Consider the following 27,108-nt stretch of genomic DNA (forward strand, 5'->3'; position numbering starts at 1 on the left):
ATCTAGATTTCAGTGTATATTAGGTACAAGGCCCCTTATGCCTCAAGAGGTGGAATGGGGCCATGCAAAAGTAAGTTGAGTATTGAAAAGGTGTGCACACATAAGTGTGGCATGCCTCCTTTACATGCCACCTAATGATACTTGGACACATCTCCAGTTACGCATCTTTGCAGACTTAGCTTGTGGGTGTGGAAGAGGTCCACTGTAAAAATATGTGGTGATGATTATGACAGTAGCAAACTGTTTAGCCACTTCTGATTGGCTGCTTGCATATCGACCCTCCAGGTAATAGTACTTTATTTATCAGCGTCACCGAATAATCTGTCAAGTAGTGGCCGTCTGTTCAGGTTTCTTATTTGTCATGCTGGAAAAAGATTCTCTTTTAAGTTATAAACCTGTAGATAACAGACGTAGGGGTGTTTTGTATTTAATTACATTTGATATGGAAAATTACACTATAACACTTTTCAAGACACTCTTCTCTCTTCTGCATGACACTTCATTACACATTACATTTGTATATTCTGTACAAATAGGGTAATGTGACTAGTGCATTATCTATTAACACTGTCAGGTCGCTAAATGAGACCCTAAATGTACATTTTCTTTTGAAATAAACTAGAATGTTCAGTTAAATTCTACACATTTCTTTTATAATATAATGACAGTTCTGCTTCAATGAAGCATTCTTAACAGAATTTCAGATAAACATAAACCCAATTAATAAACATAAATTAACATATAAAGTATATTTGATATCTGTCCAGTTTACATGGTACAAACCTCTAGAGGTGACACATTCTAAATGTTTTGCAATTCTCTGTTGACCTTTAAATGGTAAATGGTAAAGCATCAATTGGCCCTCCTGCATCTTACCATTATTCCTTCCACAATGTTCCTGTTTTGGGGCTGATGCATAGATAAACTCAGAAAGTAAATGCACAGAAGCGAGACATCTTTATTTTTGAAAAGTATATTTTTATTAAGTGAGCAAAGTAAATATTTAAAAACTGGAATCACAAGGGGGAGAAAGACATTGGCAGGTTGGTTCCACCATGAAAAGAGGACAGTGCTAAATGGTGGAATCCAGCATTACCGATAGAGGATTGTGAGAAGAGGACAGTGCTAATAGATAGTCTTCAGATAGAGTACAGACTAGTGAGGCACCACATACATACACAGTGATGACATTCTGCATTGTAGGATAGGCAGACAGTACTGATAGATAACACACAGCATGATTAGAGAGGCAGACAGTGCTGACTGATGGATGTTGGTATGGGGCACAGGCTTTTGTTGTCTTACATGTAGATTCATGGCATCTTTGTACAGTGTTACTGGTGATGGTATTTTTCCGGTCTCTATCTCTTCTCAGTTAATAGCAGAGAAGAAGGGGTGTTCTTGTACTATACCAACTACCACGAGCTGGAGGGCCACTTATTTGCACAGGAGCTTTGTTAGAATGTGCTCAGTTACAGGGTCAGTTAAACCTTGGTATGTTGGTTCTTGTTCAATGATCATTGTCTCTTTTTCTAAAACTGACCTTCCAGGGAAAGGGTGTTCTCCTATGATTAGTATATATAAAAATACTTCCAAATGTGAACAAACCTTACAACTGCACTGTATGGCTGGCTTTTTATCCTTTCTGGAGCACCGTAACAGGGTGTCCCACTAAAGTCTTAGGCATTGTTTTTCTCATGCACATTTAAAAGGGCCAGACTAAAGTCTGTGATCTTAATATGGCCCTCTATGGTATTATCTAATTTTAGGTGTCGATGAATGATTGTTTCAGAATGCATGAACTGCAGACCACAAATACTAGTTCGACAGCTATAATTTTTATGGTGGTGATGTTGATCGCTCGGTTCTCGCGCATTAAAAGAAGCATTTCCCCTCCGCCAGCTAGTTCCATTACGTAGTATGCTTACCTCTCTGTATGGAAGGCTGCATAGCCATGGGTCAGAAAAACGGTCTCATGAGCCAGCTCAAGGACCTGACACTCAATCAAACTCTCTTTATTATCTTTTAAACCTCTCTTCATTAGGATTTTAATTGCCACTCTTTCCCTATGTTGCCAGCATCACTTTACCAGAGCCTCCCTCTCCAAGTACACAGTGGAAAGTAAATGGTTGTACCGTTAAAGGGACAGTGTCCTTATTAGCAGGCTGGTGGGCAGAGGACAGGTTATTTTTATGCAGTTTGCTGAATCGGAGAGTATCAAATTTCTCAGCTCTGTTTATATGATCATTTGGCCTTTTTCTTTGACCAGATCTGCTGACCTTTCTGTTTTTCTTATGAGGTCCACTGTGTTCTTGTATTGTTTTAATTTTGTCCATCAGTATAATTTTTCTATGTTCTTCACAATCTGCTTTAGTTTTTAGGAATTGATGTCTTTTCATTTTTTGAATTCTAGTAAACCTGTGCCAGTGTTTCTGTAAAGCTGTTAACAATTCTTTTTTGTGAACACTCTCTTGTAAGGTTTTACCTGACATGTCCACTCACTGCACGCTTTGTCAGGATCTTCTTCACTGTTATTATTTTTCCTGTTTGTTATAACTTTTTCTGCTTTCCTTGGTGTCTACCTTTTTACTCTATTTGTTTTCCTGGGTGTTTTCTTTTTTTCTTTATCTGTTTAAATCTATATCTCCCTTGACAAGATCTGCTGTTCTTCCTGACTTTTTTTATATGGTCCACTGTAATCTTCTGTCATTTTCATTTTAGAAGAGCCTCCAATCTGTTCTAAATATCTTTTTGTGCTCTTTATCAGATCTACCATGTTCTTTTGCTCTTTTATGTTTACTTGAGCGATGTCTATGTTTTCTCTGTTTCTTTTCACTTCCTTGAAGAACTGCACTTGTTTTTTTGAATTGATTTCTTTTCTTTTTTTTATAAATGCAGCACACCTGTCCCAGTGTCTCCGTACAATTGCTATGAATGAATTAGAAGGTTTTGCCTGACCTGACTGATCTGCCCAGTCACTGCATCCCTCCTCTGGATCTACTTTTTTGTAACACTTTATCATGTTTGTCGTAACGTCCTTTGTCTGCTTTCCTTGGTATCTCCCTTCTTTCTCTGCCTGCTTTCTTCTGCATTTCCCTATTTTTATCTGTCTGTTTTCTTTGGGTTTCCTTTCTTTCTCTGTCTGCTTTCCTTGGTGTTTCCCTACTTCCTGCAGGGTTTTCCTTTCTCTCCCTCCTTGGTGTCATGTTGTGTCACACAACAACAGGATTCTTAGAGAGTATAACAATTCTCAATAACTAGCTGCTAGTTGAAATTTAGGAAAACAGCAATTCTGGACATAGTCATTTAGGCCTCATACAACATGGCAGTTAGTGCACAAGAATGTTTCGTCCTATACAAATTATAAACAGTGTGGGATATATGGAGAAAGAGTCCTTATTTTCTACACTTAGGATTTGCTTGTGCTCATATTAAGATATCAGACTTCATGCGCTATTTAAAAAAAAAAAAAAAAAGAGGAGAACTTTGATTTGAGAATTAGACAGTTTACTGGCAAGATATATCGGCATAGAGAAACATTTAAAATAGCCTTGTCTTGTTGGAGAATCCCTAGAGACACCTGGTTCCAGTCAGTCAGAAATATCACAGGCTCAATTTTGTGATACTTTTTGCTTTGTATTATTATTATTATTATTATTATTATTTTTCCTTTGAGAGTTAGGGGCCTATTTATCATGGACATCCCCGTTCATGGTGTTATGTAACGTTTTAATGTTAATCAGCTGAGTATGTCTGCCAGAAAGAGATGTGGTCCTTTGGGGTGATCCAGTTTTTCAGCAGTGTCTGTCTCTAGAGATAAAGTAGCCAGGCTTAAAGATTTTGCAGCACTGTAGAGCGGGCAAATGATTTTTTTATACATTTTTAGCGTAAGTAGTGAAAACGATGTACATTTAACGGAAGAGTTATGTGGACTCTTTGCAAAGTGCTAAAGAAAAGAGCATGAAGACCCTCTTCACCCTGTATCACCCAAAAGCAAATTCAAGGTGCAAAGAAAACATGGGCTTTGATTAGGTTAAGTAGTAAACATAATGTATACCTGCCGAATAATTTGTGTATACTCTTTGCAAAAGTGTCAAAGAATAGAGCATGAAGAGGGTGCATCACCCAAAAGCAAATTCCAAGTCTGGCAACTGCATGGTGTGAAGGAAGCATGGGGGCTTTTGCAGCAGTATACTCTTTTGTAGATCACTTCTCAACAAATTGTCACCAGTTGTGATATCAACCAGTAAAAGCCTAAAATGTGTTCGTCAATCCTGTCAGTGTTCTTCACAAAACGTAAAAATAGTTATTTGCTCTTTGTGGCTTATTTCTTAACGCAGTCTAATATTACTCAATTGTAACTGGCTTGTTTTACATGTTGTAGTTTCACATATTTACATGTTCTTGCATAACAATGTTAAAGTTAGCAATGAGTGCAATTCCAAAAAATAATCCATTGTATGGAGTATAAAGATTATCCATTGTTTCATTAGAAACTATCATGTGGGTTGCTAAGCACTGTATGATGGCAATAAGTCTTTCCAGTACATTGCACCAATAATTCTGTGCACATTGAAGTGCTTGCTGATATTGGCAGTCAGTTGTAATGTGCTTAGACAACCTGTCTTTGAGCTCAAACCATTTCTGCATAGTAAGCATGTGGTTCTTGCTTACTGCATGTACCTTTCAATGTAATTATGGCTCCTATCAGAAGAAATAGAAACTAAAGCAATACGCAAACTGTGTACTTTTCCGTGTCCAGGTTGTTCCAAGCGTGTTTTGCAACAGTTTTGTGGCTTCCTTATTGGGTTCTTTTGCAAGGAGCAATATGGGTTTAGCAGTTTAGCAGTAACACAAAGCTTGCACAAATCAAATGAAAAAAGCTTGATTCTGTCACGATTAAAACTGGATTACTTCTCTGTTCTTGGCCATGGTTCATTGTATGGCGTCCTGGATGTCTTGTGAATTGATATCTGATGTAGCGTCATACATTAAAAAATGGAGGCACAGGGAAGGTGTTAATTGTAACACCCCGAGTACACCTGCTGCTAAACTGGCGAAGGACTCGCCTATAGGAGATGCCTTGACATTGGCAGATGAGCTTTTGCCAATATGTCTATGTTATGCACAAAATTCTCCTATTTATGTATATGCTGACAGCTAGCGGTTTATATATTGCGCAACGTGTGTGTACAGGTAATGGAGAGAAGAGGTGAATACCTTTTTATCACAGTAACTTTTATGCCACAAGTTTACTTGCTGTTCATATAGACATCCTTTGCAGCAGGGCGTAAAGAACACCTGCGGGTGGTAATTACCTGCGGTATTCTTGCTTTGTGTTCTGTTTTGAATTCAAAAGTAACATTCCCAAATCTGTAACCAGGGCCGGATTAAGGGAATGGAGGCCCCTGGGCTAAGGGGGTCTCCATTCCCCCATGAGTGCCCTTCCGCTGTGATGTGAGCCGCCCCCCGGGTGAGCAAAGCCGCCCCCAAGGCACTTACCTCCTTCCCCGGCGCGCTGTATGCTCTTTACTGAGGAGATCTCGTGAGAGTGAGACTCACGAGATCTCCTCAGTAAGGCACCGGGGAAGGACTACAGTGAAAGTGCTCAGCATCATTGATCAGGCCGGGGCGCCCCTGCCCCCGACCGATCAATAATGCTGTGGAGCACTTTCAAGGGCCCCCTGGATGCCCCAGGCCCCTGGGCTGTAGCCCAGTTAGCCCTAGGGTTAATCCGGCCCTGTCTGTAACTAAGATTGGCTGATCACACAGAACAGTATCCTGCATTCAATGTCATTGCAAATGTAAATACAAAGTTAAACGTCTTTTTAATCTATATATTTGTTCATTGTAGTCTGTTCATAGGAGATCTTGCATTTTAAGTTTAGGGCCGTTTGAGCTCAGTAACACATCATTTGGTCCCCTATTGGCTATGTAATATTAGCACAGACATCCTGTTCTTATGGCAGATGAATAATAGGATTTTTCCCATTGTTTCCCTTGTTTCCATTTTCATGTCTTGCAACCTGGGTTTTGTAGAGTACTGTGACATTTTTGTATGGGCTATTCCAGTCATGTTGTAAGGCAGTAGTAACATTAGGCAGCACCTAATATGGAATAATGCAAACACATCTGAAGGTAACTGCTAGTTATGTGCTAGCGTTCTCTTCTTTTATTTTTTGCCCAGTGGAAATTTCCAGCCGTGAATGCTGGCAGTTATGTCTTTTGGGACACAAACTACTGAAACCTCAAGGGAGTGCTATAGCCAACCATAAAGTTCTGCTGCTATCTATGTAAAATGAGGCAACGTAAAAGCCTGCTGAGGGACAGTTTTTAAATAAAGGAATAAAATGTTGTTTTTTTTGTTTTTAAAATAGTTTCTGGAAAGTCTGATTTTAAAGTTGCAAATATAGAAAGAGTAAGTTATTTTTATTTTTTTTATAGCATATATCTGGGCTAGCCAATTGGTGATCTGATTGTTATTGTTGTTATATGTGGAGAAAACACACAATAATAACAGACATGGATCAAATAATGATAATCCATTAGGCAGGGGCGGAAAAAAGTTATGGGGCAAATTTTGAAGACATACAAGGGCATAGGGAATAGGTGAGCGTGTGATATTAGTATCAGTAATATAAGTATGAAGAATAGTATCAGCATGTATCAATAATAATCAAAATCTACTTATAATTTCAAACTTTCTCTGATGTTTTACTGCGCCACCTTAAACTGGGTACACACTGTTGGAAATTACTTCAGATGCCATTTCTGTAACTATTTTACCAATGACTGAAAGTCCTGATGATCATACAGATTTATGGGCACACACCTGCACGATTTACCTTCAGATCTGTGCTCTTCATCTCTTAACCATCTGCTGCAAAGATCATGACTCTGTACACTCTATAGAGATCCGCCTACACTTGTCGTGAGAGCGTACACACTTCCACATTTGACAGACATCATTCCATCGTGGATCATGAATTTTAAGAAGTTTATAAAACCAAACCAAACAATGCAATGTGCTTTGGTACGATAAAACATGATCGTGGGAGTGTACACACTGTTGCAATATCTGACTTTTATTGTGTGATCTGTACGGTAAATTGCATCATGTGTATCCAGCATTAGAGCACTGTGCTCTAGACCATTACTTGCAGCATGGGCTAGACAAACAAAAGTAATGAGACATGGAGGAGGGGACCAGACATCAGTGTATGCTGTGGATATGTGATCTGTACTATATATTGAGGGCAGTAAAAATATGTACTTTAAAAAGTATTAGTAGTATGAAGGCCATCTGAAATATGATCTACAAATTATAGTTCATATCTACAGCCAGTGGTGTGCTTAGGGTGGCTACATGGCTCTGTCATTAAAGCCATCAGTAGCTCCACATTGCTTTGTCTTTGCTTCTAAATACTGTGCTACAAGCAGTGAGAGACTGTGGCAATCTCTTTCAGTTAATAGAGCCAGATATATAACACACAGCATGTGGAAGTGGAGTGTTGTACACAGGGCCGCCGAGAGGGGGGGGGAGCGGGTACTAATTACCCGGGCCCGGCATGTCAGGGGGCCCGGCCCGGGCCCTTGCGCTGCTGATTTTTTTTAATTTTCAAATATTTTTTTTCAAAACGTTTTTTTTCCTTTTCTTTTTTTTTTTTTTTTTTTTTTTGGCAGGGGGGGGGGGGGGGGGGCTCGGTCGTTGGTGGGGGGAGCAGGCTAGTTTAAAAAAAAAACAAAACATACTCACCTGATCGCGGAGCCGGCATCCCTCCTCTCTGCTGCTCTGTGCTCTATTCAGACTGTCTGAATGCTGGGTGTGATGTCATCATGTCATGCCCAGCATTCAGTCAGTCTGGAGCAATGGAGCACAGAGCAGCAGAGAAGACCAAGAGAGGAGAAAAGGTAAGTGAAGGGAGGAAAACGAGGGGGGCACAAAGGGGTTAAAAAACGGGGGGGCAGCATGACAGAGGGGTTAAAAAATAAGGGGGAGCACAGAGGGGTTAAAAAACGGGAAAGCAGCATGTCAAAGGGGTTAAAAACGGGAAAGCAGCATGTCAAAGGGGTTAAAAACGGGGAAGCAGCATGTCAGAGGGGTTAAAAACGGGGAAGCAGCATGTCAGAGGGGTTAAAAAATTAGGGGGAGCACAGAGGGGTTAAAAAACGGGAAAGCAGCATGTCAAAGGGGTTAAAAACGGGGAAGCAGCATGTCAGAGGGGTTAAAAACGGGGAAGCAGCATGTCAGAGGGGTTAAAAAATTAGGGGGAGCACAGAGGGGTTAAAAAACGGGAAAGCAGCATGTCAGAGGGGTTAAAAAATGAGGGGGAGCACAGAGGGGTTAAAAAACGGGGAAGCAGCATGTCAGAGGGGTTAAAAAATGAGGGGGAGCACAGAGGGGTTAAAAAACGGGAAAGCAGCATGTCAGAGGGGTTAAAAAATGAGGGGGAGCACAGAGGGGTTAAAAAACGGGGAAGCAGCATGTCAGAGGGGTTAAAAAATGAGGGGGAGCACAGAGGGGTTAAAAAACGGGGAAGCAGCATGTCAGAGGGGTTAAAAAATGAGTGGGGGCACAGAGGGGTTAAAAAATGGGAAAGCAGCATGTCAGAGGGGTTAAAAATTGAGGGGGAGCACAGAGGGGTTAAAAAATGGGAAAGCAGCATGTCAGAGGGGTTAAAAATGGGGGGGGGGGCAGCATGACAGAGGGGGTGAAAAAATGAGAGGGGCACAGATGGGTTAAAAAACGGGGCAGTATGGCACAGTGGGGTTAATAAACAGGGGTCAGCATGGCACAGTGGGGTTAAAAAATGGTGGGCAGCATGGCACAGTGGGGTTACAAAGGGGGGGGAGGCATGGCACAGTGGGATTGAAAAAGGGGGGGAGCAGCATAGTATAGTCTGATGAAGGGGAGCCAGATGAAGGGGGCAAAAACAGCATGGAGGGCACAGTGTGATCATAAGGCATGGCGATGATGAAGGGGCACATTATTGTAATATTGGAGCTGGAGGAAGGCCTAATTATTAATCGTGGATGGTATTGATTTAACGCCAGGGTTGTTTGGAATTATCTAAATGTAGCTATTTTTTTCCAAATAGGGCCCCCAGCATTCCAGGATCCAGACAAGCCGCAACTAAAGAAACATGCAGCCACAGGTGGAGAAAGTGAGAAGAACAGGTAGGAGAGAGCAGGACAGTATGTGAAATGTTGTGATTCTAGTAGGGACAATACCAATTTTTGGTGAATGTTGTGCCCAATGTAAGGTGTAGGCCAAGACTGAACTGTTTGTGTACACACTGCATTGTTTGTATACTACACTGTGGTGGTAGATGTCCTGAAAGTCAGGAGTGCTTGAACATATGTGACGCTCCGGCGAATTGAGAGCCTAGTGGTTTTTATGTTAGCCACGCCCCAATGGCACGTTTGCCACGCCCCAAAATGCATGACCACACCTCCCAAAATTTTTGCACCGCCGTTTGGCTAGCTACGCCCCTGAATGCACGACCATACACCTAAATTTTTTTGCGCCGCCGTAAGGCGGCGCAAAAAATTTTTGGGGCTTATTTGACTATGAGGGGGGGCCCCATGAATTTGTTGTACCCGGGCCCTGAATTCTTCTTGGCAGCCCTGGTTGTACAAGACTTGTGGGGACACAGCAAGGATATAATATACAAGCAATAAAATAAACAGATAAAATGTCAAGTTACTGTTCATCTTGTAAAACATGTTTGTTTTTTTGTGTGGTATGTGGGAGTGGTTGTGAGGGTTATCATGAATCTGTCTTTGCAATGATGACACTTGAAATAAATGATATAGTTCTAAATTATTATATATTGGGGCTAGATTTCTGAGACTGTTGTGTACTATAACCTCAAGGATTTTCAACAGTTTACACCTCAAACCTTTCTGTGAAATTGCTGTATGCAAATTAGTCCACTGTTAATTGATTGTCTAAAGATCAGAGGTGACACATTAATTTCTGCTATATATTTCTGAAGTCTAGTAAATGTCACACATATTAAATTGTTCTGAAAGGGTTATTAATGACCATGCTGATGTAGGCCAACCCTCTTCATATAGGTTAAGGTATGTATCACTGCACCACTTATTGCCAGATTAATATTTACGTAAAGGAATGTATCCCATGGTAGCTGCATTGTAATTAACTTCAGAATTCATTTTTTCAGATTAATGATCCACAATTTCTGTATGTTTCCCGAGTTTCGATTAATCTTGGATACCCTCTTACTTATAAATACACAAAAGTGCAACACTTACACAGCCCCCAACAGTATCTTCTCTTGTGCTGGGGTTATCCAGAAGTGAGTTTTCTCTCTCTGGCTTATTTATTAAGCTTTAAACCATGCAGAAATGGCTGTTTCCGTATGGTTTAGGCATAATTTAGTATCCTAGCTATTCAACAAAAGCCTAATGCAGATCATATCATAGATATCTTCTGCATTAGGCTAAATGTCGCAGACCGCAGTTCCCATAATTTTTAATGGGGACTGCAGTCTGCACCCATTTATCAAGTTCGGAAAAACCTAGCTTCCCAATGGAGGTGTCGAGTTGGAAGATATTTTGAGACAAATGAAAAGATGAATTTTGGTGCAGTTTTGTTGCTGCCCTTGTATGTTAATAAAAGTATTTTATTTTGGATTCGGTAAAAGATTGTACGGGTGAGAGTCTGATTTGGGGGGAGTGCAGTAAGGATAATTTTACAATAGTCGATGTGGGAGATGATGAGCACATGAATTAAGGTTTTTGCAGTGTCTTGTGTGAGATATGTGCATATTCTGGAAATGTTTTTTAGATGTATATAAGAGGATATAGATTGGATGTGGGAAGCAAAGGATAGTTTTGAGTCAAGGATCACACCTAGACAGTGAACTTGAGTAATTATGAAGCACAGTGGGGGTCATATGTCATCAGGTGTCTGATAGGCTCTTTTAACATGAACACTGCCTGGGATTTTCTGAAATTCGTTTTTAGTTGCAGTTTCCACCATGTTGCATAAGAATTGGATCACAGAAGTTGTTAATGGTCACTGGATTTCAGGGGTCAGGGGTTAGCCGGGAATCATAACACTACCCGTAGTCACCTCCTGCCCAAAACTAGCACAATGTATGTGTCCATGTTCACGTATTTCCACCAACAGCTACAATTGCTATCCCACTACCTGATGTATTAAGTATACCCCACACCTCTTAAATCTATAGCTCCAAAAGGGCATGTAACTTCTAAAAGGCCATAAGGGCATTTCTATGGTCATCAAATGGCTACCTACCAGGTCTGCTACAAATATTTATATTTTAGATTTCAGTCGGAACCTTGATGAGCTCCACAAAGAACTCAATGTGATATGAAACTGGTGGAAATGCAATGTCGCCTATCTACCTACTAAAACAGATGTTGAAGTGCAAGTTCTTCACTGAGTTGAGTCATAGCTGGTGGTCTGATCTTTATTATTATTGTTGCTTTTAGGTTTACGTGGCTTGTCAGTCAATGCTGATTGTCATTGTGGGGGCCATACCAGAATATTATATTGACAAGGAAGACGTTCATGATGAGAAAGACTTTATTAAGCATGTTCGATTTGCTGACAACTTCACTTCCATAGTATCTGAGGCAAGTATATTTTACTTATTAGATCATGAGAAAATGTTAATTTGTGTAATTTTGTTTTTCTTCCCAATTTGATCTCTTACTAATTTCCAGAGACAGTCCCAGATTATAAAGGTTTATAATCTGGGACTGGATGTACCTGGCAATACGAGTTTTCAATATTGACCAAACTGCACAATACTATTTCACTTATTCTGTATATTGGCTGCAAGTTTTACCATATGTTACATATTGGGGCTTATATCCTTTCTCACCAAAATCCCGGGTCAGACACAGGATAATGAAACAAAAAAATATTACATATAAAATATAAATGATCACATATATACTTTCTAACCATTATAAAACAATATACAACATTATATGTCTTATAAATGAATTAATAATGGTATGACAGAGAGAAAGAATAATATCACCAATTGATGTTTGGTATAGCAAATATTCTGTAGAAAACTTCTTGATATTGATCAGTCACCACAGATATAGTATAATATGAAAAATCCGATTGTGAACACAGGAATAGATAAGCACACCATCCAGGTGCAATAAATGTTGTCTCCAGCTCACACAGTATAAGGTATATAACTCAGTCTACATATCCAAAGACGGATGGCCAGCATAGATATAAAACAGAGAATATCAGGCAGTAGTTACCCACCCTTTCAGCTGCAGGATAGACAAACACTAAGGGGAGCTTCCGCAGTACTCAACACGTTGATTACTCTTTGATAAATACTTAACTTGCCTAATGAAAGTGTGAGACACACAGAAACGCGTTAAGGATTTAACAACGAATACGTACGTTATCCGATTACAGTAAATATATTCATTTCACCACAGTGAATGCGCTCCAATTGTCATCTGAACCATACTTGCAGCGAGATTGTAATCAGCGTGTGGAGTATTGCGGGAGCTCCCCTTAATGATTTTCTATCCGGCAGCTGAGAGACTCTGCTGGTCATTACATACGATCATCCGAAATCCAAGATGGTCCAGGGAATGGAGATCCCAGCCTCATCAACTTTCACCTGACCAGATTCGCTTCAACCATACCCTTAGCTCTGCCAGGAGGGTGGTTGTAAATGCATTTGGACGACTAAAAGGACGTTGGCGTTGTTTGTTAAAGAGGAATGACATTGACATCAACCTAATGCCAGATATAGTTGCTGCTTATTGCATTTTACATAATATATGTGAATTACAAAAAGAGCAGTTTCTTCCAGAGTGGAATATAGAGGAGCCTGAACTGCCTGAAAGTCAGGTAGATACAGTCACCTATAAGGGAGTAGAAAAAACTTATAATAGCACAAAACTTGAGATGAAAAATAAAATGTAATAAATATAATTAAGATGGTGTATAAACACCTAAGCATATACAATTGAAACAGCAAAATAAAATGACCACAAATGACTATATGCATATAGTAAACCACTTGAAGCAGTCATATAGGACTGTAATCATGTAAACAGACACTGAAGACGATCTATGTGAGATAGTTAAGGAGTGATGACTGCCAGTTGGATAAACCTGGCTAAGTTGAAATCCGCACAGCTATGTGTGCATGTTCACTTCACATCTAAACACTCTGTAACAATAAGAGGTTGCCTATTGAAATGGATACTGAAATGCTTGACTCTAATTATGAAAATCAACTGCCAGATCAAAGCAGGGCCGTAACTAGGGCTGTGCGACAGGGGCGACTGCCCAGGGCGCAACGCTGAAGCGGGGGCGCAATTTAGGAATATTTTAGGTTCATTTGGTTAAAATTGAGGGCTAGGGGGGCGGCATTTGTCTTTCTCGCCCCAGGCTCTAGAATTCTAAGTTAAGGCTCTGGTCTTCAGTGTCTGTTTACATGATTACAGTCCTATATGACTGCTTCAAGTGGTTTACTATATGCATATAGTCATTTGTGGTCATTTTATTTTGCTGTTTCAGTTGTATATGCTTAGGTGTTTATACACCATCTTAATTATATTTATTAAATTTTATTTTTGATCTCAAGTTTTGTGCTATTATAAGTTTTTTCTATTTTCTTAGTATATTTAGGAGGTCCAGATCCTGCTTTAATAGATGCAACTTGATCAAATACTATAGGTTACCCAGCGCCTGTTATTTTTGTAGTATTGTTTTATTACCTATGAGGGAGAGCGACCTAACAGTGCTGAACTCATCTGGAGCATCGTTACTGCCAACACAACAGAAGTGCTAGACACATAGACAGCATTAGGAATGATTGTAAAGACACATTGTTTAGAATTTGTTTGTTTTTTAAATTTTAATTGCAATGGAGTCACACCTGTGCAAAATTGCACTTCACTTCGATTCAAAACAGTAACAGTAATGTTTTCAATTGTAAATATGGTTGCATAGACAATAGCCTGTGTACATTGTGTTCAAGTAAAGAATTGTTTTTAAACAACAAAACATTTGTAATGATTTTAGCAATAACAAATACCCCAATCTATCTCCCTCAGCTGCTCCACCAATATTGTAGACATTGCTGTAGTGGTTTGTTTCATCTTTGTGTTCTTTTTCCTTGATGGAACAGTATAGACTATAAAAACAAAAACAAAAATAATATTCATAATAATAATTACACATAATAATCCAAACTAAGGCTAAGGAGGCATGTGCAGAGTCAGATTCCAGCTGTCTAGTATGCAGGGGATATAACCTGCAGGGACAGCTGCTAACGCTGATAAGTAAAACTTACTATATAACATGGATATTTTCATTATGATTGAAAATAAATATCCAGTGCAAAACGCATCGCAAATAAGTGCAGCAGTGAAGCAATTATTATTACATAAGCCCCAAAGGGAGTTAACTTACTGTGTGAATGCAAGGGCTGTGTATCAGTCTGGTCCGCTGCTTCTTCTATAGTAATCCCTTCATTAATAGATGAATCATATTTGCTATTGTCGGCCGTCTCTTCAGCTACCATCTGTGATGAGGGTGAGCCAGCGCAGCTACTTTCAGGGGTAGCATTACTGTTAGCACAGCTTGAAGAAGAAAGGTGAATGGGGTTGGATAGGGTTGAGTTGCAAATACAACATTACACAAATCATAATATGGTCACTCCATACGGCCATTACTTTTCTTTTGTGGTCATGCACTTTGCTGTATTGCTTCCTGACATACTTGAGTTTGTTGACAACTTGGTGCTGTGAGCGCTTGATCCTCCAGTCGATCAGTATATTTGTAGGGTTCCCATAAATAGTTGTACCAGTAATCTGTTTTTTGATCTCCTCTTCCCCTCTGGCAACCAGTAGCTCTCTCACTTTGTTGTCCTGCCATTGTGCCACCCCTACCGTTCGGCAGTATGAAGACGTCATCAGAGAGCGATTCCCATCTGCCAATAAGCTGCTTTTAACAGATTCTGGGTAGACTAGCATGGGAACACCTTTCATACCAGCTCCAACACGGGAATAACCCCGGTTGCGGCCATGGTTGCGGACGCAGGTTGTATGACCCGGGTTGACCTATTCACACCTTATAGGGAATTCTATAAGAGCAGCACAGGAGAAGTCTTGTAGGCGCGAGTGAGAGGCGGTTACCAGAGATAAGACAAGGCGCAGGTCAGAGGTACCTCTAAGATGGCGGGAGGGAGAATATTTTGATAAGAGATTTGAGATGTATGAAGGGGTGGTGGTGTTGAGTGCTTTGTAGGTAAGGGTGAGTAATTTGAATTGGATTTTAGAGGACACAGGGAGCCATAGTAGGGATTTTCAAAGTGGTGCAGCAGATATGGAGTGGTGAGAGAGAAAGATCAGCCTTGCAGCAGCATTTAGGATGGATTGAAGTGGGGATATATGGGTGTACTGAATGCCAGATAGCAGGAGGTTGCAGTAGTCAAGATGGGAGATGTTGAGAGAATGGATAAGAGTTTTGGTAGTATGTTGAGTAAGAAAAGGGCGTATTCTGGCAATGTTTTTAAGGTGGAATTGACAGGACTGGGTGAGAGTCTGGATGTGATGAATAAAGCAGAGGGCAAAATTAAGTCTCACACCAAGGCAGCAGGCTTGGGAGACCGAAGAAATCGTGGTGTTATTGACAGTGATGGAGATTTGAAGGCAGGTGGTGACTCTGGCAGGAGGGAAGATAATAAGCTCAATTTTGGATATGTTGAGTTTTAGATAGCATTGGGATATCCATGTGGAAATAGCAGAAAGACAGTAGGTTACACAAGATGATACAGAAGGGGGAGAGGACATGGGAAGAGATAGAGATTCGGGTGTCATAAGCTAGAAGTTTTTAAATGTATATTGTTAAAAGTAGTTCACAGACTCGTGTTCAGTGTAATACCAAGTTTTAAGGTGTGTTTGACTTAGGTCAGAGCATCTTATTTGTATTCAATTTTCACTTCTCATGTGAGGTTCCTGTAATACTGATGCAGGAAGATTGTAGTGTTAAACGTTACCTCTATATGAATTGTATTTTGTATATCTATCTCATGTTAATGCAAAATGTATGTATTTTGTATCCACAGTGGCACTTAATAAAAAATGAAGCATATAAGGTCAATCTGGCATCTTCATTATTGTTTGCGGGTCTCCTTATTGGGAACATTTTGTTTGGACCCCTATCCGATAAACTAGGGAGAAGACCAGTATATTTAACAGGTAGGTGGATGCACTTGCTGAACTTGTGCTCTGTTATTGGAACATAATGGTAATTTTTTTTAAATCTATCTGTTTTGGTTTTGGTAAAGGCATGGTCATTGTCTGCTTACTGATTTCACATCTAACTGTTAAAGAATTAAATGTTCAAACATTTATTATTGTAGAAGTGTGGAAAAGGGGTTCCTAAAAACGTAAATATCTCGGCATATATATGCCAATAAATCTCAAATTAGAGACAAGTACTCCAGCTATTTAATTGTATAAATGTGTTTAAGACGGCGCTCCACTATCAACTGCAGCTGTGACTGAAAACACAATAACACAACTATACACCAGTTGTGAAATAAACAGCGAGGAAAAATAATTAGGGTCAAAATCAAGCAATATCTATCTCCCATATGTATACACATCATCCTGTGGTGATAGTCATATAGTAATTGATACTTACGACACTGAACATGAAATGTTCATCAAATCAATCCAGCACAAAAATAGACCTGAAGCAACAACGAAAAATATAAAAATAATAGCGTGGTACCGTTTAGGTACAATTAGCAAAAATAAGATGAAATAACATGTAATTCCATATGATTTTTACAGAATATCTCGTGAATAGAAACGTCTTGATGTAACCCTCCCTCTTATGTAAATAAGCTTACAATCTGTATTCTTGTGTATCCGCACAACACCAGAACTACCACAGATTTCTTGATTATTCAGCAAACCCCTCAAGTATTGCACTTACATAGGAAATGCAATTAACTAATGGAATGCAATAAATATAACTTCTGATTCCATATAACTCTTCCACTATATCTTGCGATTAGAGAAACGTCTTGATGTAATCTTCCCCCTTATGTAAATAAACTAACAATATGTATTCTTGTGTATTTGTGCAACATCAACACTTCCACAGATTTCTTACATACTATGTATGTTGCTGTGATCCATTTCGCCCCCCTGGACTGCACCAAAATTTCTTAAAGATTTCTCCGCATGGACCCCTCACTTTTTATCTTACGACATCCCCACTATCATCATGGGAGAGTTCAACATCCCCATTGCTAATCCATGTTCCAATGCTGCTTCCTCTCTAACCTCCTACCTCGGCTTCTCCAAGTGGGTTGAATCCTCTACTCATCGTGATGGCCACTGTCTTGGTCTGGTTCTGAAATTGGTTTTCAGGGTTTAGCTGAGAAATGCCTCTGTCCAGCTGTGAAAAGCAAAGTGTTATGTAAATGGAAATTATAGTTGTGTTTCAGATAACAGGTTTGATATGTGAGTTGGGTGTAGGCTCTTGTATGGGAATATTCTGCAACAACCATATATAAAATCTGCTCCACATCTGTTGTTCATCCCTTTAAAAATTAAATGGGAATTATTGTTGCCATGCGAATCGATCCATTAAGACCTGCCCTCGGCTGCTCAGTGCTTGGGTCACGGAGATGCGTTTTTCTGTTAATTCAGTAGGGATGTGGGCAGGACAAGGGAGTTTGCGACACTGGAGTAGTCCTGAGAACTCCTACAGATTCAGGAGTCTCCTGGACATTCCCGGGAGAGTAGGTGACTGTCGTATATATGAACCCAGCACTCCGACACACACAAGAGATACACTTCCTGACTGGCATATCTATGTCAGCATCCACATCTAGTTGAGTTGCATTTGCATGATCATGCCCTGTGTGTACTCTGCCTGTACTTCCTGCCTCTTCAATTGCCTATACCGCCTGTTCTGGTGTAAAGAGTCATAAGGTCATAGATATGCAAAAATACTTGATTTGCATACTATTTTTGTGTGTATGTAAAGTACAAAAATTCATATTTTACTCAAGAAAACAGACCTACTTCCAACTGTATATGAGCCTCTTCATGTCTATTATTCATCATAGTAATAGATAACCATTGTTTTATATTAAACAGTGGTTTTACTTGCTCTTTAAATTCGCAAGAAAGTAGACCTCTACTTTTAAAGATACTAAACCCCAAATCAATGCAAATTATGTGTATTGGCTCATGGTACACCCTTAGCCATGATATTCAAGTTGTTTTGCTACTGGTCCATGTTATTCCCTGCCTCTCCACCAAACTGGTTGGAGTCCTGCACATATCAGATTTATTTCACCCACACCTGTGACCAGAACCCTCAATTTATATTTGCGTTTACCTGTTTCTGCAACCCTTTTTGGCCTGTTGTTTATTGACTACAACCAGTTGTGAATAACATGGTGTTTGTCATTTAAGCCCACACTTGACCATAGCTACATAGACAAAATTACACATGAAAACCTACTGGCAATACAACAGAAACTGTTTCCACTTCCGAGTATGCTTTGTCTCTGTTTATGACTTAATAGCTGGTTATATAGTGTAGGCAGTGATATAGGGGACTTGCAGCTAAAGGATAGGTACCAATTGACACAAGACTGGACTGGGAGAGGACGGAACAGTATAAGGGGCTCATGCTGAGTTGGGCATATGCCTCTTTGTTTAGTTTATAATAAGCCAATTTGTACTGGCATGACCACAAAAAAGGCGTGCACCACGTCCATGTGCGAATTTAATACTTGGGCCTCCTTATTCTTGGAGAGGTAGAACAGGGGAGGAAAGGGGCGTGCAAAAGCTGACCAGGTACAGTAAATGCTTATTTACGCGCACTTGGGTTGACCCACACGGAGATGCATATACACCTGTCAGTAGTTTTATCACTTGCGGGATTCTGAGACTGGTGCAAATACACACTGATGATGCTGTTGATGACTGTCAGGAGCTCTAGGTAGCCACTTCTGATTGTAGATTCACCTCAGAAGCTGAGATATCTGCATTGCTCGTATCTATATTACAGAAATGGAAGTTGCTCAATCAGTTTATAGGATCACAGCATGTGCTTGAAAGGGAGTGGTTACCCAGAAAGGAAAAAATACAGAGAAAAATCCCCCAACAACACTGTTGTGAACCAGTAAAAGAGCTGCTATTATACATAACAATGTATAATTCTCAGTTACACTCATTTACAAATGTATGGTAAGCCACCCGCCCCGTCAAGGCACTTCTGGAAATAGAGTGGCTCTAACACTAAACAATGAGAGTCCTTATTTATTGGGCCACACATTCATGTGAGCTATCTTACCAAGATTTTATGGGCTTATTTTAGAATAATTTTTTGGTTACTTTCATTCCAACATGAGAAGGAAGATAATACCTACTGTATTATAGATTTTTTTTTTATTTTAAATTTATTTAAAGCAAACCTATTGGCAAATACATTTTTCACTATCCCAAAAAATGTCCAAAACATCGGCGTGAATCCATTGTTTTTATGTGCGTCTTTATAGAGCCTTCTTTCTGGATGTATATGCATCTAACTCAACATCAGCCCTCAATGTTGAGAAGGTTTTGGTCTATCCTTCTAAAAATGACAAGTACAAATGATTAAACTAGAACATAACTGATATGTGGAATGTACTTATATAGTTATATTAATACATATATAAACTATTTATATGAGTTATGTATTTTGCATTTAGAGAACTTGTTACTGTGTTAAGTGTTCACATTTTGCGTTTCTAAATGCCTTAACAAGAATCCTTTATTCCTATCACAGGTCTGTTATTTGATGTTATTTTTGGTTACCTAACAGCTTTGGCACCAAGCTATGAAGTTTTTGCTTTGTCACGATTATTGGTTGGTGTAATGAATGGTGGTATGGCACTTGTGTCTTTTGTATTAACACAAGAATATGTTGGAAAGTCATACTGGGCGTTGACAGGTAGGTCAGTTCATAAAAGTGAAATAGTGTTATATAAGACTGTTATTTAGTTGTAGAAAAATGTTATTTGGACATGTCGCTGATTATTGCATGTGAAAAAAAAAAATTGTTAATATGATGTAGAACAAAATTTAAAATATTTTACTGCTCCCATTTTCTCTAAAATGATATTGTTTAAACCCGATCCTTTGAGCCACTTGATTTGCTTTATGGTGGGTGAAGGAGCATTGGTCTAAATAAAGCACATAATTAGAGGCATGTATTGTATCCTTGTACAATGGAATAATTAGTTTTTTAGACTTGAGAGAAAGTAACTTCCAATACAATTTCTGTACTTCGTGTCATCCTCTAAAACATAAGTAATGTTTGAGATGGACTGGGGTACAATTTAAAAATCAGACTTGGCCCAGGAAAAAAACGTCAACAGGGTTGTCCACTTTTGGTAAACCTCCTTCCTTATGTTCTCTAATGTAGCAAATGAGGGTTCAACTGTGGAGACACCCCCTTTGCTTGACGACAAGAGCTGCACAGGAGCATGCTGATTCAGTTGGTCATGAATGTGTACGTACATGTGACGCCTGATTACACCGGGGCCCCAGAAGCTGCATTCACTTCCTCATTCTGTTCTGGCAACTTGAATCCGCATGGCAGGATGGATCACTCTATAATTACTACAGAAGGAGAGCAGAACATAGACGGGGGTGCAACCTCTCTTTATACATAGTACTATTACAGCTTTTTTAAGAGGCTGTTCTTTTTAGTATAACATTCTGTATAGCACATACCGTGGGAAGGGGTCTCCTCACAGGAACACATGACCCCCAGCCCCCATTACTTATACAAGAGAAGAACATTCCACTTCAGTAGAGCTTTGTTGAAGATCTATGGATAGCTTGTTGTAATAAGCAGGTTGTGGTGCAATCCAGATTTAGGTAACTGGGACAGCACAGGCGCATGCTGAAGTAATAGCGACATTGACTGCTCTTTATCCTGACAGGCATTTGTCAGGAACTATATTGTTAAGGTGTTTTTATAATTTGACGGGTATAACTAAATAAATAACTAAATGAAAGGGAATGCCATTTATGTGAAGCTAGAAACTGCACCACATTTGTCTTTATTTTAAACCTATGCAGGACGTTTTTATTTTTATAATGAACGTTACTCTTTAACTGCAGAAAATTAGAACCAATGTTTCAGCTGTATGAATGAGTTAGTTAAACATGAAATAAAATGTACATTTTTAATTACGTTATGTATTAATTTGATATACACGGATGTTGCCAGTGTATTTGTGTGTTCATGTATTGTTTTTTCCTTTTTAGGTTCATTAACTAATCTGACTTTTGCTGTTGGCATAGTGTTGTATGCTTTGCTGGGTTATTACGTCAGAGACTGGAGGACACTTGCATTTATAGCCAACTCACCAGGAGTTTTCTTTTTTCTCCTTTCTTTGTAAGTCTTTTTTTATTATGTTCTGCTATCTGTTATAATTCCCACTGCGTTTCTAAAGTTACCCACATATCCAACTTGTTTATGAATTTTAATCAGAAGGACTTTTCACAAATTCCAATGTAAGATTTGTGCAACATATTGAACAATCTAAGGGGTCCATTTTCCAAAGAATGAAAACAAATATTCCCAGTGACACCAGAGGTATGACTTCTCGCTTACAAGGGATCACCTCCAGTGAAGAGTTTCACTGGGTTTCTCCTCATGAAAGCTTGCGCATGCATGGGGAAGCCAATTTAACAAGGACTGTGGGAGCACAAGTACCACCACAGTTATCTCATTGAGTATAATAACAGGAATTTTTTTTTTTTTATTTAAGTAAATCATTTTTTCCTAAGTGAAAGATATGAATTATATATACAATATATGTATCTTAAGTGGAACTGGAAGTCCAACACTGTGCATGCCTGAACCAACTAGCCAGGGCACGTATACGCGTATGCCCCATTACTGGCCTGGCAAGCGGTAAGAGGTAAATTGTGTGATAATAGATTTTCTATCGGTGTGATAATCTTTTTGCTACATATTGATAAATATATCTGTAATTCTGATCATTTTTTTAAAAAAAATGACAGTGATTATAAGAGCTCTCAAAACTCTGTGATATTTCTTCCTTGTGAAATAAAGAAGGTGTTTTTAACCATTTACAATACCATAAAGCCTCTTTGTATGTTGTATATTTATCACTAGAATTGCTAAAAAAGTAATAATGCATTTCCGATGCCCACTGCTGCCATGGTTATAGGGATCAATTCATATACTACAGTTGTAACTTCCTGCAGAAAACAATGGTGATGGCTCATCCTAGGCTGTAACCTTTACATCCCTCCCATAATAGCTTGTTATTGTGACCACTGAGTCTGAATATTCCTGTATGCCTAAACAGACATTGATGATTCTAAAATATACACAGTTCTGATTTCACTAATATACTTACGTCCGCTTGTTCGAGCACTCATTTAAATATCACAAGCATCCAAAAATAGTAAAGTTTAAAAGTACTCTTGTGGTAAATTAAAGATTTGCATCCGTAATTGATCACAGAAAATCATTATAGCTGCCAAATATCTAAATAAAATGACATTTACCCGTGTGCATTGATTCTTATTTATTTTTCTTTAGTTGTGAATAATAAAAATGTCCTATTTATGATTATTTCTTTTTATCCACCCATGTTACATACTATTATATATATATACTTCTTATTGTTGTTAGTTTACTCCCTGAATCTCCACGATGGCTGTACTCCAATGGTCACACAGCTAAAGCAGAGGAAGTGTTACTCCATATAGCTCGTGGCAATGGAAAGGAAATTCCTACACTAAAATTAAAAGAATGTAATGGAACACCAGGAACCAGTGACTCGGCACACAGTATATTCGATCTGGTGAAATATCCAGTGCTTTGCAGGAGGACAGTCATCTTGATGTATATCTGGTACGTCTAAAAAAAAAAAAAAAAAAAAAAAAAATACCCCCAGAAACTAATGTAGTTTAACTTGTCACTTAAACATTGCACAGTGTTTTCTGATTAATGAATTTCAATAACTTTTCTTTCACCATGAGGGATTTACAGTAAGTTAACTTCTTAGCTGGCTTGTCTAATGGACATAAAAGCTTCATGTCAAACAAAAGTATCAGTACTTGGCTTCCAAAGTCATCTTTGCCTTTCTAACTATGCCGTTTTCTGCCTTCTGATTTAACTCGCAAATTACTTTTTTTTTTTTTTTTCTCTAAAAGCATTTAATTGTTCTGGCAAGAAAAATGAACTGATTTACTATTACAGAAGGCTCAGGCGTATGCCTTCAGTGATGCATATCAGCTTTCTTTACAAAAACCATTTACTTCTACATGCTGTCACTAGTTTTTTTTCTTGTTTAATTTGAAGGCAACAAAAATCTTAATTTGAGGGAATTTCTTTCAGTGGCTTTTAAAAAGAAGAAAAAAAAAAAAAGCAGAGACACCTATTTTTTAATTTGTATTCTATTATCTCAGTACATTATGCTATTGGCATTAGTTTGTCTCTTCATGAGATATAGACACAGAGCCAATGATGTATTGAAGCTATTTTACTTCTGCTGTTCATTGTGGTTAATTATTACTATGACAATACTGAATCATTCTCTACAATAGGTGCAGGTTAATTGGATTTTTAACTCCTTAAATGCAGTAGAAGCGGTAAATGGCATGTAAGATGTATACCTGCAGGACAATGACCGTATTTAAGGGTCAATGAAATGAAAAGCATGTATTTAATTTTGCTGATGGCTAATATCGTTTGTACTTGTTTTTCTCAGCCTGCATTAAGTAGGGTATTTTATTAATAGCTCTTATCTCTAGTTGTTGACAATATGTAATGAGACCGCTAGATACTCCCTTTCCTCTTTTATATCCTAAGCTAGATTAAAGCTGTGAATTATGTTGCGTTGTTTAAGTGATATCTAAGCCTTTTTAAGAGAGCGGCTATGAGATCATGTTAAGAGTGGGCCCATAAACTTTAAATGATTATATCTCAGGGAAGATATAATACAGTACATAACGGAGTAACGAACTTGTATCTCAGCAATTCTATCCATGAGGTCGCAATGACCGGCCAGGTTTTATAAGTTTATCACAGCCTGAATATGGGGATATATGTGACCAGGATACTGATTAAGCTTTCTATCCTCAAGAAGAGAAAATTGAATCTCCATTTAAAATAATACAGTGTAGCTAAAAGACAATATTTTACCTGAGGTAGATAGCGGCTTTTTGTGTAAAAACCAAGGCCGATGTACCATTAGACGAACCTAGGCAGTTTCTTAGAGTGCCAATGGTTAGGGGGCGCCTAAAACACTGGATGACTGACATATTGTCACTTATCCAGTGATTTTTCACGCTCACACAGTGCCCTGTCATGAAGCTGCTTGGCTATTGCTTCTCCATTTCAGCTTACCACTGGGAGTGTGGCGCATGGCTATGATGTCACTTCCAAGCTCCACATATACAGGTGGTGAGAATGTCACTCTTGCCTTCTAACGATAGCAACAGCAGTGGGGGGTGCAATGTGAAGTAGGGGCTTATCCAGTGCTTGCACCGGCCCTGGTACAGCTTATAGTGGAACACTATTTATTGGCAGAAGGATAGGATGGGCCCCTGTGGCTAAAGCTCCACCAACATTTGTCTAATGTATACCATTAAGAAAGTACTAAATGACACTCTTTTTCCTGCTCGACTTTGTGTACAGACTGGTGTGTTCTGTCTGTAAATAAACACTCTAATTTGTTTCCTTTGTTGGCAGTGCCTCCACCTTAGTCTGAGAACCGTATTTTCTTGGAATGAGCTACACCAGAGAGAGACTAAGGAACTCTCCGTCCCCCCAACTTAGTACCACAGACACACACAAATGAGGGCAATACCCCAGGCTGCTCTCTAGTAGCCACACCAGCACGTTTATGGTTGGGTGTGGGCTTATAAAGGATTTTGGTACATTTTGTATATCAAAAATATTTCTCTTTGGTTCAAACAATAGTTACGGGGACTTTGCATACAGTAAACACTAAGGGCCTGAGTCATTAAGGAGAGCAAAGCAAAAAAAAATGGAGTAACTTTGCACGTTGGCAAAACCATGTTGCATTGGAGGGGGAGGTAAATTTAAAATGTAGGGACAAATATATAAATGGGGTAGGGCATGTCCTAGATCAACTTTAAATTTCCTTGTAGAAATAAAGTTATCAAGTATTTTTGTGCTACATGACAAAAAGCCAGTATTTTCTTTATGTGTAAAATAATAAACTAATTTTTTACGCCTTGCATTGTAACATGGTTTGTCCAGGAGCAAATTTTCTCCTTTTTTGCCTTGCTCTCCTTAATGATTCGGGCCCTAAGTGCACTGCAGTCTAAATGCAAACATTGAATGGTATCTAGAGAGCAAGACTAACTTGTATCTAATGTGCTATTTATACAGGCCTCACTAGTTCTATACCGCTAAGAGGTATCTCTATCCTTTCTAATAATTCTGTAATATCTCTCTAATCACGATAGCTTTCACTAGCTAGATATATTAATCTATATCACACTTGCTTTAACTTGGCTGCCACATATCATACAAATGCATTGGAATATTCGACAAATGTGTACAATCTTGCAGTCCTTGATAACAGGCAGTACAAATATAGTTCACTTCTTCTCCATCACAGGTCAAACGGGCATTACTGTTGCAAATAGCACAGAGCAATGTCAGAGCTCCCTGTGTTCCTCAATAACTTAACACCGATAATTCCACACAGTGGCACTTTGTAATCTTTCTCTCTTTCAATAAACAGTTACTTTCTCCAGGCGGTTTGATAAAATACGCTCCTTTGTCTGTCTTTCCTCCAATTTGACACAAATGCAGAATACAATTTACACCCCTGCTGCTCCCTCTCTTCCTCTTAGGCGTAAGCATACAGTCACACATAGTTATAGCGATGGTAGTCATTTATTCGGCTGCCAGAGTGCCAACACACTTTAGAGCAACGTAAAAACAGCGATTACTATAAAGCCGACAAGCACTAAATATAGGCTTACCATATAACAGACATGCAGTATTTCCCCCACGTTTAATTACTGTCACATGTGAAATGCGACTTTGAGAAAAGTCTCCAGCAAGAAATGACGTCAGTTCTAATGGCCACAGTGAAATTGCTGGTTTTAAAGCAGCAATTCACTCTGCCCATTTGAACTGACGTCAAACCTATCACACCCAGTTGACTTTCCAACAGATAGCAAATAATGCAAAGTTTGGTGGAAATTTTCCTCAGTTTTAGACTCTGTCTCTACCGCCTAGCTATCTTTCCCTACATGTCACCCTTGTAACTATATCACAGTCCTACAAAAGGGTATTATAAAATCTTTTTCTGGTCTCCCCTCCTGTTCCCTATCTGACTAGTAACAAAAATACTTAGTCCAAGAACGTCAATAACAAGGTAAACATGGATTACTTATCCCCACTGGTCTCCAGCATCTGCGTCCAAGATGGCTCTTCTCTGCTTTGGTATCTGGTAAACTCTCCCACTCCCCATGTAAAGTCTTCTCCACTCTCTCAGGATGTTTCTCAGACTTACGTTACACTCTCTCTGACAGGGTACAGAGGATTCCCTCAGAATATCTTTATTCCTGAATGCCTCTCAGAATCTCCAGCTGCTGTTTGTAACTGCTCCTTCACACACTTCCCCTCCCCACTGCATGCTGGGAGATGTAGTTCTGTGCTGGCATTGGAGGTAGCTAAAGCGCATGAGCGGCCTGCTCGGGTCACCGGTGCTACATAAAGACTTTCTACTGATAAATTAAAAGTAAGATATCTGTGTTTAACTTTAGGATTGAGGGTTTATTAGTGTAAATGTGATTCCCTTGTGCTACAGATCTTGCTTACTAATCCGTCCCTTGGCAACTGTTTCCATAGTAAAGTTGTCAACACACCCTCTTCCCCCATCCTTAAGCTGGGTACACACTACAGGTTTTTCATCCAATTATCGTGCCAGTCATACGATAAACGACAATTTGGTAAGATATCGTATTATTGTGTACACTCCCACGAACATGTGTTATTGTAGCAAAGCACAT

The 27,108-nt window shown here is 39.1% G+C and overlaps 1 protein-coding gene across 3 annotated transcripts in view; it reads left to right on the forward strand.

Annotated features, from left to right (window-relative positions):
* LOC142161143 (solute carrier family 22 member 15-like) overlaps positions 1-27,108 on the forward strand; it is a 128,487-nt gene that overhangs the window by 12,451 nt on the left and 88,928 nt on the right. For all 3 annotated transcript variants that reach the window (XM_075216437.1, XM_075216439.1, XM_075216438.1), the window contains exons 2-6: positions 11,485-11,628; positions 16,116-16,248; positions 19,850-20,014; positions 21,340-21,469; positions 22,742-22,963. In XM_075216437.1, the coding sequence (XP_075072538.1) occupies positions 11,485-11,628; positions 16,116-16,248; positions 19,850-20,014; positions 21,340-21,469; positions 22,742-22,963 (794 nt within the window). The remainder of the gene's footprint in view (positions 1-11,484; positions 11,629-16,115; positions 16,249-19,849; positions 20,015-21,339; positions 21,470-22,741; positions 22,964-27,108) is intronic.

Source organism: Mixophyes fleayi, chromosome 6 (genome assembly GCF_038048845.1).
Source record: "Mixophyes fleayi isolate aMixFle1 chromosome 6, aMixFle1.hap1, whole genome shotgun sequence".
Taxonomy (NCBI): domain Eukaryota; kingdom Metazoa; phylum Chordata; class Amphibia; order Anura; family Limnodynastidae; genus Mixophyes; species Mixophyes fleayi.